Genomic DNA, 21,790 nt, shown 5'->3' with positions numbered 1-21,790 from the left:
TTGGCAGTTCCCTGAAGAAAATAGACGCAAATGGGGGAGCCAGGAGCAACTAAATCTGTTTTTCCATCTTCCAGCAGGAGCTACTATTCCCAAAACACTTCACAGCAAAGTCTGCACATTCAAACTGTCATTATTAATGCTGAACCATTTATTTTGGCCTGGGTATATTAATTGTACCTGAAGACCAAATATAGCTTTGCATCTCATAGGAGAAGGCTGCCTTTATGATATCATTTCTATTTTTTTTAATCACAGGAAGAGTTAAAATAGAATTGCATTTTAGAAAACAATTTCATTTTCTGTGTTAGCACAATAGCCCTGAGAACACAGAAAGCTGTCTGATTGCTGTATTGATTTTTTCTTTGACTGTAGCTTTTCTCCCATAATGTTGTTTTAAGAACTTCACTCATCAGGTCTTAGAAAAGAAGATAATCATTGCAGCAGAAATAACCTCTCTCTCTTTCTTTTCACAGAATTTGTTTATTTGGTCAGTTTCCATGAATTGTATTTTGGAGTCTCTGCAAAGTTCATATATTGTTTGTGGGGGCAGTTATTTGTGTTCTCAGTGTTTATATAACATACATATATATATATATATCTCTCTCTAAAATATATATGTGGCTGTAACTGTTCCCAGGGTAAGTCATCTGATCGTTTGCACTAGCAGGGTGCCTTCAAGCGAAAATATGTGTTTCTCAAGGGTGCTGACTGGCGTTTCAGTTTTACATCCTGAAAATTGTTTTTGGCTATTACTGGTGTGTAAGTGATGACAAGAAAAACACTCACAGTTGTCACAAAGCTATTGAAGACCAAGAGGGCCAGGACTCTGCTGCCCGCGAGCCCTGTGATGGGAGCAGGGAGACTGGCGCAGGGAGGGGGAGAACAGGCAAGCCCAGCAGGGGGCCGTGGTTCCTGCCCACAGCTTGTAGGCAAGGTCTGGCAGAGGGGAGCAGAAGACATCCTGGGCTTCTGAATGCCACATGCTTGGCCACTGAAATATTTCAGTACACAAGTCAAATGGAGAACAGCCACGCAGAGTTTAATCTCATATAAAAGTCCTAAAATAGGTCCCAAAAAATTAGCTATAGTACAAACTATGCCAGAAGAAAAGTTGTATTGCTGGTATCTTCTGCACCATGGTTAGGACCTCTGTAGGCAAAGCTACACAGTAAAGTGATCTCTAGTATAAACACAATATTAGAGAGAGTAAGCCCTTCTCTCCCCTTAGCCCTTCATTCTGTGGGTGCTGGATTTTCCTTGCTAATCCTCTGGCTGATATTTCCACAGTGCTGCAAGGGCTTTAGTAACACGGCCAAATAGCAACAGAAAACATAGAGTTAAATCTCCCATACTTTGAAAAAAAAACAAAACAAATGAACCCGCACAACCAATTTATTTTAGTATATTCACCAACTAATCATTCATAAAAGCTTTTGTAGGTATTTAACCAAATATGGGTTATCCTTTAACCAAAGAGAAATTACTGACATAATTTCCTAATGCTTTTCACAAACTTATCCTTCAGGAACCATTGAAATTTACATCTGAAGTGTTACAGATGACCACAGCATGTCTTAATTGCCCTGAAACAGTCTTTAAAGTCAATATAAGACAGTCCCATAGTGTGGAATCCAAGAATTTCTCCTCGTGTTTGTGTTGTTCTGCTCAAATTTTCTCCTCTTTGACCTCAGCTCCATTTAGGTAAAAAGTGAATTTGCACCGATCCCCGCTCAGTGCACAAGGATCCCATTGCCCTGCCAACTGGTAGCTGTGCTGTCCTAAAATGTCACTCTGAACATTATACATTTATTATTACGCCTATCTGCTTTGTTGATGGTGGAAAAGACATATTCCTGAAGATTACTAATTTAGGTTTGGAGATTAGACAAATATTATGCCCTGCTTTGAGTTAGGAGGATGAACTAAATGCCAGTTTGAGTATTTTCTCCAAGCTTATTTTCTCAGATTGTGTGTGGAGCAATTTATTTGTGAGTATAGAAAAAAAATGGAACAATCAAATGGAATGAAAATTTAAATTAAAACACACAATTTAAATAAACAGTAATGAATGCCAGAAGCAGATTGATTGTTAGTAGTTTCTCATTGCTGGTGCAGCAGTGACACAATTGAGCAAAGCTTTTAACCTGTCAAGAATAGAGTTACAGCATCAGACTATAATCTTGGTTTCATCAATATAGATCTAACTTTTCCCCCTCTGCCTTTGTGATATGAAACCGTTTTCAATTACAAGACTTTGCAGCATTTCTCAAGCAATACAACACATATATATTACTTGCAATTTTGTAATATGCTTATTGCAGAGGAAAAGACACCGTTGTGTTCATTGTGCATGTTGTATACCGGCAACTGACACAATCTCTATCCAAGGTATAAATCCTGAGTCTGCTTCTACTGAAGGTCAGGGTTTTGTGTGTCTTCAAAATAGAAGCCATACAGGACTACACAACAAAAATTGAGTGCTTCATATGCTTCAGGGAGCAGAATTAAGGTTGTGTGAATCTTTCCTGACATTCAAGTAAATATAACATTATCTTAATGGAGGGAGGTATATGGATTATATGAAAATTATATATATTTATGTGTGTTGGTAGATTTTATCATCATTTATTTACAAGCAAAATCTTCTAGGCATCACCAAACATCTCAATCTCTCCAGTCTCCAGCATTCATCATTCTTTCATGGAGATAATCAATCTGCATTCATCAGAATAATTCCCCAATGCATGAAATTAATAACAAGGCTTTGGCTGTCTATTAATATTGTGCTAAAGATTATGAATTGAAGAGTTTTAATACTTTAATTTAATTACAGCAGAGCAGAGTAGCATGAATATGAGAGACTCTAACTTCTGTGTTTTATTACATGTGATTTACTTATTGAAATGGAAATAGAGTTAGATCTTTAATTAATGGTCGGGCTGTCATTATACATTTGTATGCACCACTGTGACTCGGTGACACGTGCAGCTAGCCCAGAACACCAACGGATGTGTGTCATGCCAAAATGCTGCATTGCCAGTGCCTAAGTCTTCTCTGGTCTGACTGGGCTTTAAGTCACCAATGCCTGTTGACATGATCCTTCATGATAATGAAGATAGACCAGATGTTTAATACAGGGGTTGGGGTAACTGTGAGATTCACTAGAAAATATCAGTCAGATATAGATTCTGTCAAGATCTATCTGTCGAGATTCCTGCAGTAGGGCAAAACCAATGTCCCTTACTCAGGCTATGCATTTGAGCTATGAATTATGAAATTCAGCAGGGGAAACAACACCTGAACTTTACTCACTATGAGACAAGTAGTACCACCATCAGCCTAGAGAATCATGGTCAGTCTCTTTCTGTCCAGTGAATAGTTGAACATAGCGTGGAATAGGCAGTCAGGGGCTGCTGCAGCACAGTTCCCCATCCTGGCAAAGAAGGGACTCTGACCCCACGCTGGGAGTTTGCCTTACGTCCTGAGCTACAGAGCACTGAGGGAAAAGGAGGGTGCAAGGCTGTTTGTTGCTTAAGTCTTTGCCTTTATTGAAAATGCTGAAAATGAAATCAAAGCAGTTTCTTTCAGATCATATTAAACATTTCCTTTTTATTTAGGTTTTTGTAAGTTTGTTCAGGTTTTAACACCCCAAAACATTGCTTTCCATATGCCAACAGCAGCATAGAGGAAAGTGAGGGGTTTGGTGATCAAAATCCCCAAACCAATTAAAACGCTTCATTTCATTTGGACAACAAAACAAAAACAAAACCCCAGTGAATTACTCATGCAGCCCTGAACCACTTAACCCTTTCACAAATGGGTGCCACATGGGACTGATGAATTATGCATATTGCTGTTTAATTTAGTGTTGTGGTGCAGCTGTACTGTTTGTCTAACAGAAAATGGAATAGAGTTTGAGAACCACAGGTCTACATATTAACATATGCTTATAAAGTTACAGAGTTTATATGTTTCCACAGAACTGGAAGCCTAAAACTTCCAGAATATCTCTTGCTGCTACTTTTGGTTAAGCAGATGTTTCACTGGTATAGAGAGAGCAGAATTAAAATGTAATACCTACTACCAAAATATTGTTTCACATGCTACTCACTCTCCTTCTATACTTATTCTAAATAACAACAAAATGTTAAGACCTGGCAGAGTTTAATGTTTTCTATATCACAGGCTGCAGATCAGTTCTGCTGTACTATTGTAGCTTCATTCCACCCTCTGCATCTTGCGTGAATTATCGTTTTCCTCATGTTGAATTAAAAGATCACAGACTCACAGAATCACAGAATGGTAGGGGTTGGAAGGGACCTCTGGAGATCATCTCGTCCAACCGCCCTGCTTCAGCAGGCACACCCAGAGCAGGGGGCACAGGAACGTGTCCAGGCGGGTTTTGAATGTCTCCAGGGAAGGAGACTCCACAACCTCCCTGGGCAGCCTGTGCCACTGCTCTGGCACCCTCACAGGAAAGAAGTTCTTTCTCATATTGAGGTGGAACTTCCTGTGTTCCAACTTGTGCCCATTGCCCCTTGGCCTGTCATTGGGCGCTAATGAAAAGAGCCTGGCCCCATCATCCTGACACCCACCCTTTAGATATTTATAGGTATTGATGAAATACCCCTCAGTCTTCTCTTCTCCAGGCTGAATAAGGCCAAGTCTTTCAGCCTTTCCTCACAAGGGAGATGCTCCAGTCCCCTGATCATCTTGGTAACTCTCCGCTGGACTTGCTCAAGAAATTCCCTGTCCTTCTTGAACTGGGGAGCCCAGAACTGGACACAATTCTACCTACCTGCCACTACCTCTTTCTATCTTTACCCTAAACATTATTTAAAGATCTGGAAATTCTCCAGATAAAATCAATCTGCCATTAAAATTCCAGGTTATAATGCTTTTTAAAGTGTTGCTTTTTCAGTATAGTGATGGATGTGGAGGAAAGGAAGTGGAGGAAAGGATGTGTAGGGAGGAGGTGTAGGAAAGTATATAGCTACCTACCCAAGTATGGTATTTTTCCCAGCAAGTGTGGGAGTCCAGGAGGAGTTAGTTTCCTAGGGATAAGCCAGTCCCTTAGGCAGTCCAGTCAATAGAAAGAAATAGGCATATCCAGGAAGAGATTCAGCTCATCTAAAAATAAGTGCCTAACATGGCTGAGCTGATGAGCTCAGATTACTGATTATAGAGCATCCAGGCATTTTGATTTAGACAGATGAGTCTTGGAAAGCAAAGTCAAGTAAAATTGATTTGGTCCCTTTCCCCGGTGCTTATGCACACTGTGACTGGCAGGTACACTGACAGTGGGGAAAGCCCAGCAAACCCTGGGGGCTGATCATCATTCAGCAAACCTCTGGAGCACCCCCTTGCGTTCCACTTTGTCTGAAGCTCCTGTGCTTAGGTCTTTGTGTAGTTTCCTGGGCAGGCAACCTGCAATTCCTCACGGGGGTACCAAGACATGTCTCAGAGACATGATTTCTCTGAGGATCTCATCCTTATGGTAGGATTACCTTTTGTTGTAGTTTAATGTGTTAACCTTACCCCCAGAACAGACAGGATAAAGAGAGCTCATCCAGGGATCATCCATACAACGGAGTGAAGTCATTAGTGATTGCAGAACCAGAAGATATTATTTAAGGTACATGTAAAGCTCCCTTTGACAGCAGAGGGACCAGGCAACTAACTGGTTCTTGAGGCAAGAATATTTCGATAGTTTTCAATTTACATAAGCAAATGTAAATCGGGGGGTGTGTTGTAATTTACTTTGAAATTTAAGACTATTTTCAAAAACATATGTATGTATGCTGTCATGTTTTAACCCCAGCTGGCAACTAAGTGCTACCCACCTGCTTGCTCACTTCCCCTGGGTGGGATGGGGGAGAGAGTCAGAAGGGGAAAAGTGAGAAAACTCGTGGGTTGAGACAAAGACAGTTTAATAAATAAAGCAAAAGCTGCACATGCAAGCAAAGCAAAACAAGGGATCCATTCACTGCTTCCCACGGGCAGGCAGGTTCAGCCATCTCCAAGAAAGCGGGGCTCCATCACGCGTAATGGTTACTGGGGAAGACAAACGCCATCACTCTGAACATCCCCCACTTCCTTCTTCCTCCTCCAGCTTTATATGCTGAGCATGATGGCACATGGTGTGGGATATCTCTGGGGTCAGTTGGGGTGAGCTGTCCCAGCTGTGCCCCCTCTCAACTTCTTGTGCACCCCCAGCCTGCTCGCTGGTGGGGTGGGGTGAGGGGCAGAAAAGGTCTTTTTTTGAGAGTCCTTGACTCTGTACAAGCCCTGCTCAGCTGTAACAAAAATATCCCTGTGCTATCAACACTGTTTTAGTCACAAATCCAAAACACAGGCTCATACTAGCCACTATGAAGAAAATTAACTCTATCCCAGCCAAAACCAGCACAGTATGCCCATTTCAGGAAGCTGTCTATATTCCCCTGTTTCTTTCTACCTCCTTAAGCAAATACAGTCTTAGCTGTTCTGAGTTTTTATATATCGTTTATTATTGCCAAAGGGTAAGGTGCCACAGAACTTTGCTATATCTTCATCTTTTTCAAAAATATTTTACATATATAATCACAAACAGCAAAACCAGATATTTACTTCCTATATAAAATACACAGTAATTTCAGCTACATATTTTTTGAACTGGATTTTGCATTGACTGCTAAAAGACATCTATTGGTAATAACGTGTCTGTATGCTTAGTCCTAGGTAAGATCCGAAGTGCTGTTGGAAGCGCTCAGCTCCTCATGTCTCAGAAATTCCAGCAATTTTATTGGCTTTGTCAGCAAAATCTGGTAAGTTACCATGTCTGGCCATTCCTGAAGAATTTAAAGATATTCATAAAAAACATAACTTTCAATTTTGGAATTTAATATTTTTAATCCAAAGGCAACACCAAAACAAATGTAGCATACCCAAAGAGCAGCATTCTGAAACATCATTTTCGTGTTTTGCATTTCACCTTACTGCTCTTCTTTTTCTTTTTTTTTTTTAACTTAATCCTGAAGTATGGTGTTAGTACATTTTTTTGTCAAAGAAAACATGTAATTTCAGTAATTTCAGTCTGGCTGTGCTTTATCTTTTCTTTTTTTACTGTCTTTATTAAAGAAAAAATCAGAAGGAAACAAATGCAAGTTTTCTGAGACATAATATTATGGCTTATTTTTGTAATACCCTAAAATAGTAACTATATTTCTGGTAAGAACGGAGAAATTTTTCACATTGCAGTAAGTGGAGGATGGTAAAATAGCAGAATAGCAGAGAATACGTGATACAACTTTCTACTTACCTGAAAATAGGACTGGTCTTGGAAATGGGAATATACATAACGTTCATAAAATTGGGTTTCATAATTTGCATTGCCAATTATATATAAGATGTCCTAGGGCTAAAGGAACAGATGCAGTATAATACTTGTGAGAGTTACTGTTATTGTTCTGGAAGTTCATTAGAGACTAATTGAATTCTAAATGTTATCTTCATGAATATGACAGCATCCACCAGTGATATAAATGTTGTGGCAAGATGATACTAATCAATAGAAGAACATAATTCTTCTAGCTGTGCCTGGTGGTAGAGCACCTACTTTCTTTGGCTCACTTGAAAATCATGTGAACCTTCACCTTTTAACTGCCCTTACACCTCACACATTAAAAGTGCTGAATTCTGTTGTGTGCGTGACAGCAGTCATGACCTATATGTCTGGTTAGATACATTACTTGTTAGCATTTGCCACACAACTTTTGAAGGTGAAACATTTGTTCTGCAGAGACCTACTTACTACTCTCCATCCATAAAGTTAAACATCCAGAATTTCTGAAACTGCAATCAAATACTACTGAGAAAGTCATGCCAAAAATGTCCTACCTTCTGATAGAAAGTGATAAGCTATGTGGTCCTCATTAGGAAAGAATCCAATTATCCACTTCAAAGACTCTGTCAAAACAAGAATTTTAATAGCTGTTACAGAATGACAGAGGAAATATGCAAAGTCAGGCAAGCAGGAGATGACCACGTTTGTAATATCAAATACATCATGTGTGCTCCCTATCTAGCCATTCATTTCACAGTAAAAGAAGGAAATCCTCGTCAATGTCTAAAAGTTTCTCACTACAAATTTCAAAGTGCCCTTCATTACCTGATTGATTAAGCTATGCAAACTAAGATTTGGAGAGCCTAACCTCCACTCCACTTCATTTATCTTCAAGTGGGTCCAGCACTTGTGCTCGAGAGCATTACTGTAATAACAAGCACAGCTCCTGCTCAGCACAGCCCTCAGCTGTTTGGAAGTGCCAACGATTCATCACTGCAAAAGCAATAGGAGCACAAGGAGAAATCTACAGCTTTGCAGACAACATGAACAAAAAGCCAGCAAGATTTTATTTCTCTCCTTCTTATTTGGATAATAAACCTTTGAACTCCCTAACAGCAGCTTTATCCCCCTCTGAAGACTTAGGCTCTGAATATTCTTCAGCTTCATTAAATCAGCAATGAGCTCTGCAGAAAGCAGCAACTGCAAAACTGGACTTTTACCTCATTCACATTTTGAGGCTTTTCTTCCTATGCCTAATGATAGAGTTCGTTTTTAAATAGTCACTTGCCGCGTATCCACAGCAGGCTTTCTGTATGCTCCTAAGGCAGCGTCTCGGTGTCCCACGGGAACACTGCCAGGTAGCAGCCAGTTAGTGCATTCCCCCACTTGAAAACATCTGGCACTTACAGGGCTACCACACAACAGTTTCCCTAACAGTGTTCAACAATAAGCATAAATGTAGGACAAAGAACAACAGCGTTTACTTCTGCCAATTCAAAATGCAGCAAGGGTTTAGGAAGAGGAATATACTTCCTCCAACTGAAATATAACCAGGCAACTCTCCCATCACCTATGGACTTTTCTAAAGGGTCATGGGAACTTCAGGGGATGCATTTTATTATGCTCTGGGTTAAGTTCTCTTACCAAAGACTCTCACTTGGGGTAAATTCATAAAAATGTAAGCTTTGATGAAGTTTTTTTAAAGACTCTGGCTGGCTATCTCCTACAGTGTACTGTAGCCACTAACTGCTAGAAAAAAAACTATCACTGATTAATAACTACTCCCTTCTGCATTATTCACATTATCTCCTGTTACACGCTGGTCTTTCTTTGAAGTGTCTTCCTCCATACTCTCTAGTCGGCACAGATCCTGCTCAGCTCGTGAGATCATCACTCAATATGTCATGGCTGCAGGCAAAAACAGAGCGGCTCGAGCACGGGCTGGGTACTTTTTGCTTGCTTCAGTCTTCCTTCAGAAGGAGGGCTGCAAAGCTGAATTCCAAATAAGATACAAATAAATTAGCAGCTTCTGAGAAGAAACAGCTTTAAGCCAATCTTTACAAAACTTAGTTAGCTGTAATAGTAATCATTTGTGCCAGCATTTATCCATGGACTGTGGATCCATAAGCGATAGCAGCAGGAGGCAGCCCTCTTGTGTCCAGACAATGCACCACATGCTCCTCTGCAAGCAGCCACACTGGAGGCTTCGATCTTCTCAAACACGATGAGCAGAGGGGCACACAAAGGTACAGAAGAGCAATTAGCCTTGATTCAGAGGCAATGGCATTTCATTGAGTGGCATCATTTTATGGCTATTTTGAGGAAACTGGGGAGAGGGACTGAGGAGACCAGGCTGGAAAGAACAGATTGCAATATAAGATATATTGCTGTGGGACTGTCTTGACAAGTTTCACAGAGAGAATAGTTTCCTGAAGCCTGAGATATTGACCTCCGTAGAGTAATTAATACTACTGACATAAATTTTAAATGGTTTTGGAGTAGATTGGGATCTACCCAATCAAGTTGTTTTCAACAAACATTAATCTAGAGTTCTATCATGTTTCCCAGAAGTCTGTTATAATCTATATGGCCAGTTCTGTAAAGTCCCTGAATCTCCCTATTAAAGGAGACTTTCTTCTAGTCAAGAAGACTTCAAAGTGGGTAGGCCTTTAGGCTGGTTCTTAGCCAGGATTCCTAAAGGGGTTTAGTTAGGGGTAACACTGCATGTTGTCATGTCCTGTTCCAGGCACTCAGGTCCCACAGTGGCATCTACAAACCCAAGTTTGAGTAGCAATTCCTGGTGTAACACCCCTAGAATTGTGTAATTCAAGGAGGAATTCAACAGAAATGCTGACTTATTAGGTTTTAGGCAGCTATCTGGGGTCGTGTTCAACATGTAAAATGTCTTTGTCCACTAGATTTGTAAAAGAAAGGGTACAGAGCCTTGCTTCAGCAATAATACCAGTGTTTCTAACGTAGAAAACTAGTTGTTGTGGCTTTTGCCTAGGCAGGAGGAGATCCGGAGTCCATTTGGCCTGGTTTCAACTCCATCTCTCCCAAATCTACTTTGTAGACCATCTTAACTTCTTCCTCATGCCCTGGAAGGGAAGAGACATTTCTCCATCATCTGCACAGAGATGTTTATCAATTAAACTCTATTTCATTGAAGTGGCAAGACTGTCTTATTGAACTAGTACCAACGCTCATAGAACATAGGGTTAAGAGTCTGTATACTACCTTTTTATATCATTTTCATGTAGCACAGGCATCAGGTTGATAGTCAAATGAAGGGTCATCTTGATAATTGTTACCACCAATGTTTGCTTCATTAGGTGCTACATACGTAGCACCGCTTAATTGCAGTACATGGGGATAGTGCCTTCCCCATGATTCTACATCCTGGAAAACAAAGTCCTAACGTCCCCATCAAAATTTTATACCTTACATATACATTTGAAAACACAAGACAATGTAAACATTGAATTCAGCATAAGCTGATAACTTCTTTGTGGTCTTGTTTTGTCTTCTAATAAGCTGTTGTGAATGTAATGTTTAACCAGAAAGACTTCAGGGTGGCCCAAGTATGAACCACGTTGCCTTTCCCTTTAATAATCAGCAGACAGAGGCTGTCAGCTTGTTCCTTTTTAGAAATGCAGGTCAGTACAGCATATGGTGCTAAGGAACTTCCCATGCTGCACGGATTCTGGAGGGCTTGCGTATGACATCCAACTCATTTGTGTTTGGGTTGTGTAGGAGGCACAATTTTCCAGTCACAGCTCCCAGCTGTAAAGCAGCACTGTAGCAATGTCATCTGGCGTGATGCCTTTCCTGCCTCAAAGCACGTTGTTTAAAGCCTCCTGGTCTATTCGTATTCTCTCCTTTGTGCACGACAGGACCCGAGTGCCATGCCGAGACCAACTTCCCAGGACCTCGCAGGTTTCTGGGACTTATTGCAGCTCTCAATTGAAGATGTCAGCATGAAGTTTGATGAACTGCACCAGTTGAAACTCAATGAATGGAAAATAATAGAATCACCTGAAAGGAAGGTAAGCAGACCATGGACAATACCATTTACTCCCCATTTGTAGTCCTGTGGTCTCCTTCTCCTTGTGTTACATACAATAGTAAAACACGATAGGTTTCTAACCCTAGAAAAAATCTAATTGGTATCGCCCAATTTATACACAGAAACCTTCATCAGATGTGAGGATTTTTTTCTTTTTAACAGTGCTGAGCTGAATTATACAACAAATAAAATGGTTTTTGCTAAGTTAGTCTACTCCATATCACTTTTGTTCTAATTATTTGAACTAAAATATGTTCTGATTAATTCAGACTGAGGACAATAGCCGAAGAATTCAATCAAGGCAAACTCAGCACTCTGCTACATTTGGGGCAGCTCAGATCTGAGCACTACAGTGTTTAATCCCACCTGTACGACTCAACTGATACTCGAACAGGAGTGAGATAAAAGCATGTGGCAAAACAGTGTAGGTCAAACTAAAGCTTGGCCCACGAAAGTTTGCGGGGCAAAGAGTACTTCAGGCAAAATGCCCGCACCTCTGCCCTGTAAGTCCACCACCTGGGAGACACACCAGCCACCATGCTTACAAACCAAAGGTGGAAAATTGCCCACAAAAGCAATGTAATTCTGAAACTGCCTTTCCCCTTTCTAGAGCTCCATCCCGCATCTTGATTATCCCACTATCCTTGCGGATTATTGTATCAGTCAGATGAACACAGCATTTGGTTTGAGTCAGTACTGTTGGCCTCAGGTGAATACTTGTTTGGTTTGGGAGGAATTAGGAGGCATTTTGACAACTCTTTCATTTCTTCATGCTCCTCTTGGATTTTAATTTTCAGCCAACTGGTTGGTGGATGGTGAGTTTGCAACTCTTGCTTACTAGTGACAACTGGAAGTAAGAAATTATTTTAGTGACAGCAACAGTGATGTTCCTAAGAGGGAAATAACTAAAAGTGAAAAAAAAAAAAAAAAAAAAAAAAGATGGGACAACAGGAATGGAGCCCTTCTGTTCCTGGCTGAAAACAGGAAATAGAGAAAATAAAGACTGGAAGACCTGGATGTCATGGGAAATAGCATCTAGGCTGCTGCACTGTTCCTGTTGAGTTGATAATGTAGAACTATGTTCTTAAATAACCATAGTTATTTAGACTCAGAGTTAGTTTAAAAATTAAAAAAAAAAAAACAAACAATGAAGAGTCTGTAAACCATAGGCACATCAGTTCAATTTTTGTATTATTTGAATCCTGCTGTGTATCGACTTAACTGTGTTCTCCAAAAGGAACAGCCCATACTCTGGACTATTGCAATTATTTTAAGAGTGATATAGAAGAAAGATTGTTCATAATAACCATATGAATTTGTGGAATCTCTGTCTTTGGGGCTATTCAGTCCAGTATTAAATATGATGTTGAAAAACCTGCTTTAACTTCAAAGTTGCATCTAATTTCAAGTGGGCTTTGAATGGCGGTTGTATCCGATCACCTCCAGAGATCCCTTCCAACCTAAACTATTGTATGATTCTGTGATTCTACAATATATTTTTAAGGCCCTTATATGATATTTCACAGTCTCTAAATAGAGTAAAATATCAATTTCATACTTCAAAACAATTCTTGATTTAAAACCTGCAGAGCAATTTACAGCTACTTTGGTACCAAAATTTACTGACTCTCACTTCATAATTTGATAATTCTTCACTATAATTTTCTTTAAAATGGTCCAGGCTGGCAAGCAGAACAATTAGCCCTATACTCTCTCTCTGGTTGGTGCTTGCATGCTTCCATTTAGCAATTCATAGAGGAGACTAAACTAATAGACATGTATACGCAGCTGCTATCTCATATCCAGCTGAGGCTAAACTCAGAATGATTAATTTAATTAAAAATCCTGTCCTGCTAATCTTAGACAGTCTTTTCACTTGATGAGACCACACAGATGTGCTGAATTCTTATTGGAGAGCCAGTGTGTGTTTCTGTTTATAATGAATGTGATAACGTGTCAGCTAAAATTAAACAAATTCATAGGAAAGCGAGGTACACAGTTTGCATGTGCAGCGTACCTGCGAGGACAGCAGAAGGAGGCGAGGTCTTTTTTAAGTCACAGGACTGCAGAATCTGTAATGGTTGCTGAAACAACAGGGTTTTGTCAGGGTCCCTAGTGTGGATGGCTATCCATGTAATCCATTAGTCAGCTGATTGGAGAGCACAAATTGAGCATGCTTGATGTATGTAACCAGTATTTTGCATTTCATGTCTTCGATTTGCATGCTCTGCTGACGGCACTTTCCGCACACAGTTCACCCTCAGTTTTAATACCCTATTGCAGGAAGAAAGAAAGGTTCCTCCTCCTGTACCAAAGAAGCCCCCAAAAGGAAAATTCCCTATCACGAGAGAGAAATCTCTGGACCTACCTGACAGACAGCGACAAGAAGCTAGAAGACGGCTAATGGCTGCTAAGAGAGCAGCCTCTTTCCGGCAGAATTCAGCCACAGAGCGTGCAGACAGCATCGAGATATATATCCCAGAGGCTCAAACACGGCTTTAAAGACAGAATGCTGCAGAGTTCCTTTTTTAAACAAAATGCTTGTACAGTTTGTCACTTACCTGGTAATTTTTGTCTCATTCTCTCCACTAAATATGCCCTTGCTGTTGTGTTCTTTGTGCCATAAGCACAGTGGAATGCTTTTGATTTCCTCAGAATTTGCTGAGCTCACCGCAAGAATGACTTCTTTTTGTATTTATTGTCTGACTTACAATCAGCTACAATGGATAGGGCTTGTTGAGACCTGACTTATCCAATATATTCTCAGAGGACAACAAGAAACACCTCTTGAGATGGAACCCAGCTTACTTTTTTGTTATTTATATTTTTATAAAATGTGTGATAATTAGGGATAAGAATAACAAACTATAAATGGGTGCATCTCACCATTCACTAGAGGCATTAGCTAATCCAAGTAGAAGGTGCTACAAATGTAAAGAGCAGGAAAGAAAGAACCCATTTATCTCTCTGACCTCCAGTTTCTTTTCCTAGAACCCAGCTAACACATTTACCCATGTGCTCTGCCACTCTTCTCGTCTTTGTTACTGCAAAATTACATTAGGCCTCCCATGTCATGTTAAGTTTCTGGAGATGAACAGGGATATCCAGCCACTAAAACTCCAAAGTTCATCAGAAACCAAGAAGCATACAAGTCTGGTGGTGGTGGGAATGCCCACTGAGGAACGGTTGCTGTTAGCACTATAATGACACTCCGAAACCTAAGCAAAATTATAATGCAAGAGGACTTGAGTGATGGGTGAAAGGAAAATGGAAGCCTTAAAAAGTTAGATCTTCTGTAGCAAGATGTGTAAAGAAAAAGTTATACTCGCTCCTTTGGAACACTCACTGCATTTTTAACAGTTATTTTATGTGTTAACCTTTATTTTATAAACCTTCTCTCTTTCATTTCAAAAGCTGTGCTACATGTAATATTTCAAATTCTCAAAATGTTATATCATTTGAGTTTCCAGGGTATCCTTGAGAAAAAAAAAAAAAATCTTGCTTGTTTAAAATGCCAGTTGTGATGTTGTAAACAGTTTAAGAAATATGAATGTGAGTGGTAAGTATATCTAAGTTTAAATGGTTATGTTAAGGTAAAGGTGAACTGTGGTTTACAGTTGTATTTTTTTTTAGAACTATTTTTCTATGCAGTATCATTTATGGCAAGAATAAGCTTCTTGCTTGCTTCAGACATAAAAAAAAAAAACCAACCATGACTCAAGACATAAGTGGTTTCCAGCCATGGAATAAAAATAAAATAATATATTTTCAAGCCTCGCATTGTCAGAAGAGAGAGTTGGTAACTACCATGGTCAAGAGGCTTTAATTTAAAACAAATTAAGACAGAATTATTCCACTTCACCTACCTTCCAGAGCCAACTGAGCAACCCAGCACTTAGAAGTCTTCAGGTGAAGACGCAATAAGATGAGTAACCCACAGCCCCCGACTCCAAGGTTTGAATCCTACTGAACACTATTGTAGGTCAAAACAGTGTGAACCCAGTGAGACAGACAGCCCCAACTGCCGCACCCCTGTTTACCTGCTTTAACAAATGCAATGTATTTAGCCATAGGCAGAACAGCTATTTAATTATACTCAAGCACTTTGGTTCTTCACCTGATGAGCACTTTAAATCTGAATCCCATGCACCCTGCAGCCTGACGGATGACTGAAAACATGAAGTATCGTAGGTTATGCAGATCTGACATTGCTTCAAATCTGTTTTCTTTTGGGTTTTTTTTTTGTTTTTCTCTTTCCTTCTCTTTTTCCTACAGTGTGTAGTATTAAGCATGAGTTCTGTCTTTGGAGCACAGCTGATAAAGCATGTTTAGCTTCAAGATATGAATCTTCAGAGATGAAGTCTTGAGAAGTTTCTGTGAGGAGAAAACCCTGTAAATTGAGCCTGATATCTGGTATATACTTTACCAAATAGCCTTAAACTATATTTGGAAGCAAAAACCAAGACGAATGTATGTCCTTCAAAATGAAAAAAAAATAAAAATCCCTGAAATATTCTTCTATAGATGAAAACAGTATATTTCCCATCCCTTGTGTTTTCAAGGCATTTTCTATTAAGGAAAGAGCTGGATCATGGGTAGTGTACAATACTGATGCTACTTCCTATATTAGTTGTACTATTTTAAATACAAATGTACGTGCAGACATTGGCAACTTTCAACCTGAAAACTGATATCCTATTTAAAATGCAAAACGAAATACAAAACTAAAGCCAGTGTCTTTCTGAAAATTAAGAAATTTAAAATAGACGCACACACCCCTATACATACATACATATATATATATATATATATATGGCAGCTGATACATTTTATCTAATTTTCCCGTAGACTTAAAGGAGAAATCACACTTGACTTACTTGCTTGAAGACCCCCACCTGCGGCAACAGGTCATGCAATTAAGACAATTAGTATTTGAACCTGCCAGTAATCAGACTGTATAAAGACAACTTGTTAAAACAACACATTACAGATAAGCTTAGATCCCAGCTGACCTAATAAAGCTGACTTGGAGCAGTCCGTATAAGTCTTTAATTTTAGAATCATATTTTGATAGCTTTTTGATATGTTAAGATTTTATTGGATGTTCTCAGGCAAAAATAGGCCTGGGTGAATGATGCCAACTCTGTGTTTTACATTTCCCGTGCCATTACGAGGAAATGTTCAATATAAGCTTTGGGTATCTACAATTTCTATTTGTTCCAACTTTGTTCAAAAAGAAAAAAAACAAAAGAGTCAAAAGTAAACTGGATGCCTACTGAAAAATCTGATAATATGTTATCTGTGCATGTTACGTTTTGAAGTGCAATATTTTAAATTCTTGTACAGGTAACATTCTATCATTAAAGGCAAATAAGCCATTTCTATTTACGTATTGTACATCTGGTTAGTTTAAAAAAAAACATTATGCTTATCATACTTGTGTTGCAACTAAATCAAAGTCAAATTGCTTCTGTCCCTGACATGAGAAACACAGCATGTGGTATCTTAATAAACATACAAACAAATCAATTGTAATCTGACCCCACATCGTAAAAATAAAATTCAGTTACAAAACCAATGTAGGAGGAACATAAATAAACATAAAGATAGAAAGTGGAATGCTTTCTACTTAGACACTTCATGGTGTAGACCCACACAGAACAGCTGGATATAGCAAAATAGTCTAGAGCTTAACTGAATACTAATCAGACTAATATTTATTTTAACAGATGAAATTTATAGAAAGTCTCTGTTCATTTCTTCATTGCCTGTAAAACACAAGTATAATAAACAGAATTATGAAAATTTAAATAAAGAAGACGACCTGACTGGTAAAATTGTTGATATTTGCCATACTTACTTTTGCTTTGTATATTTTTTTAGATTTGAAATTCTTTGTAAATTGGTGAAGCACATTATGAAGTGTTTTATTATTTCTTGTCGACCTGATCAGAATGGCCTTTGGCAGTGTGCAAAGGCTAATAACGTCGTACAGTTTAATACCAAAAATGACATTTCAATTCATGCTTAAACCTTGTCACCATGTTAGATTTCAGATCAGTCAGGAAGGAATTAAAGCATGCATAGGAAGGTGTGTGGATTTCATATATATATATACATAAAAATACATTTCATATAATGGAAATTTTTTTTAATAAGCCTATGTCCTGCTGTATCAGTAAATCAGTACTCTAGTTCCATCTTCTTCAGCACTGCATCTGGTATAAAGTGAGGGTATGTTCCATCACTGGGTGGCTTTGCAAGGTAAAGAAACAACCTCTACGTGCTGACGTGCCATACGTGACCCGCAGCCTCCTCACGCCCTGCTGGGAGCGATGCCCTTGCGAGGCTCCTGGCCCCACGGCACTCTCGGGCAGCACTGCCACTTTGTGCCAGGTCCTCCCCACGCAGGTCCACCCGGCCCCCCGCGCCAGGAGCAGCGTGCCTGCAGATCAGCCCATCTCAGCCCTGTGTGTTCAAAGCCTTGAGCCTGCCCTGCCCGGTTGGTGGGTTTGGTGGTGGCAGGGGGCACGCCTGAGTCTGACCCATCGAGCGCTGGTTTTGCGCATGTTAATTTGAGAGCTGAAGTTGTCCTGGCAGCTCCATGTGTCAAGCTGTGTGCGCTGAAAAGCTGTGAAATCCTTTGTAACAGGAGCCTCAGCATTAGACAGAGCTTAAATGAAACGTGAAGCAGCGTTACTCCTGATACTGTTCCCAGAGCATCTTATGATGTAGTGATACCACCCGCAAACTGCATTCGAGGTGAGGCATATCAGCAAACCCCTTAAGGTCCACAGAGGTGCTTCCTGGTGTATGGCAGGTTGACACATTTATACAGTGCCTTTCTTCCAGAAGGATCTCCAAGCACTTTATTAGCTGACACACAAGCTCCAGGCTGGGCTGCAGCTGGGGCAGGTTACCCTGCCCATAGCCTGGTGACCCAGCATGGCCAGATGCTGGGCACTCTCCTGCCTGTCCCCACGCTGCCGGGGAGTTTCCTTCTGCACCACCCTCGCAGCACCTGGGAGGACCCTTACGGTCTGAGCCTGTGCTGAAGGAGGAGCAAAGACTCACTGAACCAAGAGGAAGACCTGAGCAAAGAAGAGGCGAGGGCAATGCTCGTACCATCCCTACAGGGCATCGGCAGGGAAAGCAAAGCATCACGTTCAGGTTCCAGAACAATGTCTGCCAGTCCCAGGCATGGGAGCTGATGGCACCTGCAGCTGAGACCTCTCGGCCAGAGATCTCAGCAAGTCTCTTCTTTGCAAGTGCATTTCCCCATGGCTTTCTTAGTGGGAGAGACCGACCTGGGGCACGGAGCTGCAAAAGCAGCCTTCCGCTGTGGCATAATTGCCACGCACCCTGTTCTCTGCCCTCTGGCCAAGCTAACGAGGTATAACATGAGGCAAAGGACTTAGGCGTAAGGACTACGCTTTGGTTTGGGCAGCTGCTCTTTACTAAGCCTCAGCTCTAACCCTAAGGATTCTTTGTACGGCAGAGCAACGGAGACGCGCCTCTCAGCATTGACAGGAGAGGCAGACTAGAGGCAGCTAGTTCATACTGCAGATAACATGAGGAGGATCTAGACATACAGATATATATAAATAGATATAACAGTTTTTCGGTGTCATGGTCCCAGACGGTTGGACCCAGGAACCAGTCAACACTCACATTCCTGTAGACCGTGCCCCTTTCTTGCAGCTCGGCCTCAGCACTGACGGCCGTGGCAGCTTCCCTGCCTTAGTGCAGCCCCACGGCCCTTCTGCAACTAGTCACCGTGTTCACCTCCAGGGACCATCTTTTGGGAACAACTGTTTTATGGCATATTCATAAGCATACACAGACTCCTGGCAGGAATTAAGCCCTCTGTATGTACAGAAATAGCTTAATGTATCTCTGAAATGCAGCTACCTCTATGGTGTAATGCTGCAGCTGTTTAACTACATAATAGGCTGTTCAGGACAGCAAGTATAAAACAGAAATTGAAATGGAAAGTTGCCCAAAAGAGAATTTGACCAGCATATTTAGGCTGAATCAGCTCCTCTTAATGAAATAAAATTCTAATAGCTACAAGAGGCCATGGCACTCATTATATCTAAAAACCATATTCCAGATCCCTTCTCGTTAAATGCATATCGCATTTCGTAAATGATGATCACAGAAGAAGACTGCATGTTCACAGTCCCACCTTTTCACACATGGGTGTTTCTCCCATTATCTTTCATTGCTGAAACAGAACTGGGCTTTTGAAGTCAGATAGTAGATAGTGTAAATTAGTATGTCTACACGGCTTGCTCTTTAACTGAGCAAACATAACAGTTTTCATCATCTGGCAATTTAATTCTCTATTTTATTAAGGCCAAATTGTTATTTTTCTAAATCGGTCTTGTTGGACAGGACTTTTTACTCCTCTATTACAAAACCATGAATATTTTCACCTAAGCTTGAATGAGGGGGAGGTTTGTCTGAAGATATGGCCGTTATTCACCAAAACAGCCCATTAGTGAGGAATTTTCTTCTCCTTCCCTTACTCTTCTTTCATTCAACACAGAATTTCCCATTCCTAAAACTAAACTGTTACACAAGTTTCTTAGTTGTGAGATGAATTATTGCAGAGCTTTGGGCTAAATTCTGATCTCGGTTGTATTAGAATCAGCGCTAAGGAACTGAAATCAGAAAGAAATGTCAGATTTGGACCAGTATAATTTGATCAATATCTGACTTGGCAAGTCCTGCTGAGGTGGGAAGGACTTACCACTCGACGTAGTGATGAGCCATTACTTCACAGGGCATAGGTCTTCCTTTCGGGTAGGTCACAATCAAGCAGAGGGCTTGGTAGCAGGTTCAAGTCTCTGATTATAGTCCTCACAAAGAAACACTAGCTTTGTTTGTCGTTACCTGTGGAATCCACATGCTCATATCCATGCTTTGATTTACCCTTTGGAGGTTTAATTATATGGCCATCTCATTGAAAAAGGGCTCAGCATGTATGTATTCTTTAGCCTACTTTATATATTATTTTCCTGAATTAAGAAAAATTCCCTTTCAAGTAGCCTGACTTATACTGCTCTAGAACTGTTCTTTCCTGAAGAAAAGCCACTATGACTGTGCAGGATTTTCTGTACAGAGACAAAACTCATACTTTCATTTACCATGTGACATGCCAAAATAATCGTGTGGCCTAAGGACTAAATTAAATGCCTCCTATAGAATTTCAAGGAATGTTAGAACCAGGAAACTAGCTGTTTAGTTATCATTAAAAGTATATATAAATATATATAAATATATATATACATAAGAAATCATATCAACAATGAGGATGAACTGAGTGCCAAATATTCACCATCTGTATAAAGCTACACTTCACTAGAATTAAACTATTTTATGTAATTCTCTTTCTCATGCTTTTATGGTTCTTTTGATAAATTCTATTTAGTAGCATGCAGGATACCTGAATTGAATGTACAGTATGTTGTTTCATTGCTACAATAATTTCTTGCTTCTCAGTAATATCTTCTTTACCAGAATGTTATTTGTTACTTTGAAGACATATCTGAGAATTGTTTTATTATTGAGTTATTCTTTTTTCATGATTCTCTACTCACCTCCAGCTGATTGTAAGAAAATGTGCTTCACTGTTTTGCCCCATGGCTCTTTTATGAAGCTGCCTCTTTCAATTGGTTTATGTATTGTTTATGTTCATCTCCTGTAAATAATTCTGCAATTAAATTTTTTGAGAAAAATAGAGTATACTCTTTATTACATTTTAAATTTTGCATTAGTTAAAATATGCCATTTCCCATCAGACAATTTGTAGACCACACCAAATTATTACTTTAGACATGTAGCCTTTTGAGTGTCAGGAAACTCAGTTTCAATAAATTAATTTGGTTAGCGTTTTATCTGAATACAAAGGAAGGCACATTTAAAAATCTGAAGGAATTTGGCAAATAACGGAATCAGTTACGCAATGCTATCAATGTGTTTTGATTTACAGTCATTAATACTCTTGGTATAGAATATCATGCACTGATTTTGAATCAGACCATTGTATGCCATCAACAGAAAGAAGAATAGCCTCTTTTGGATGTAAAACATCTGAAATTGAATTTCTTGTAAGCAATTGTTATTGGGCAGAGGTAACTGAAATAATTTGTTTTGGAAAGGTGAATCCTGCAGCATCTCTGTGTGTGTTTTTTGCTGTTTGCAACAGAATAGCCCAAAGAACTTTTAGCCCACTTTATGCTTTCCAGCTCCTTCCAGGGCAGACAAGTCTCCTTCTGGGAATGGCTTTAGCATCTCAGCAGAAAATTTAATCAATACTTTGCATTGGCCACACTTCTTGCTAAGACAGAAGCCACAGTAGGCATGAAATGAAGATGTGTGGACATTTTGAGTCT

The 21,790-nt window shown here is 39.8% G+C and overlaps 1 protein-coding gene across 1 annotated transcript in view; it reads left to right on the top strand.

Moving 5' to 3' along the window:
• The window catches only part of DLGAP2 (DLG associated protein 2), a 163,421-nt gene extending 142,314 nt beyond the window's left edge, over positions 1 to 21,107 (top strand). Inside the window, exons 10-12 of the mRNA XM_064447957.1 lie at positions 6,715 to 6,806; positions 11,218 to 11,370; positions 13,674 to 21,107. Of these exons, the coding sequence (XP_064304027.1) occupies positions 6,715 to 6,806; positions 11,218 to 11,370; positions 13,674 to 13,892 (464 nt within the window). The 3' untranslated portion in view covers positions 13,893 to 21,107. The remainder of the gene's footprint in view (positions 1 to 6,714; positions 6,807 to 11,217; positions 11,371 to 13,673) is intronic.
• The last annotated feature ends 683 nt before the right edge of the window (positions 21,108 to 21,790 follow it).

The sequence above is a fragment of the Phalacrocorax carbo genome, chromosome 3 (assembly GCF_963921805.1).
Source record: "Phalacrocorax carbo chromosome 3, bPhaCar2.1, whole genome shotgun sequence".
NCBI lineage: Eukaryota > Metazoa > Chordata > Aves > Suliformes > Phalacrocoracidae > Phalacrocorax > Phalacrocorax carbo.
This window is presented reverse-complemented; position numbering and strand designations above follow the sequence as displayed.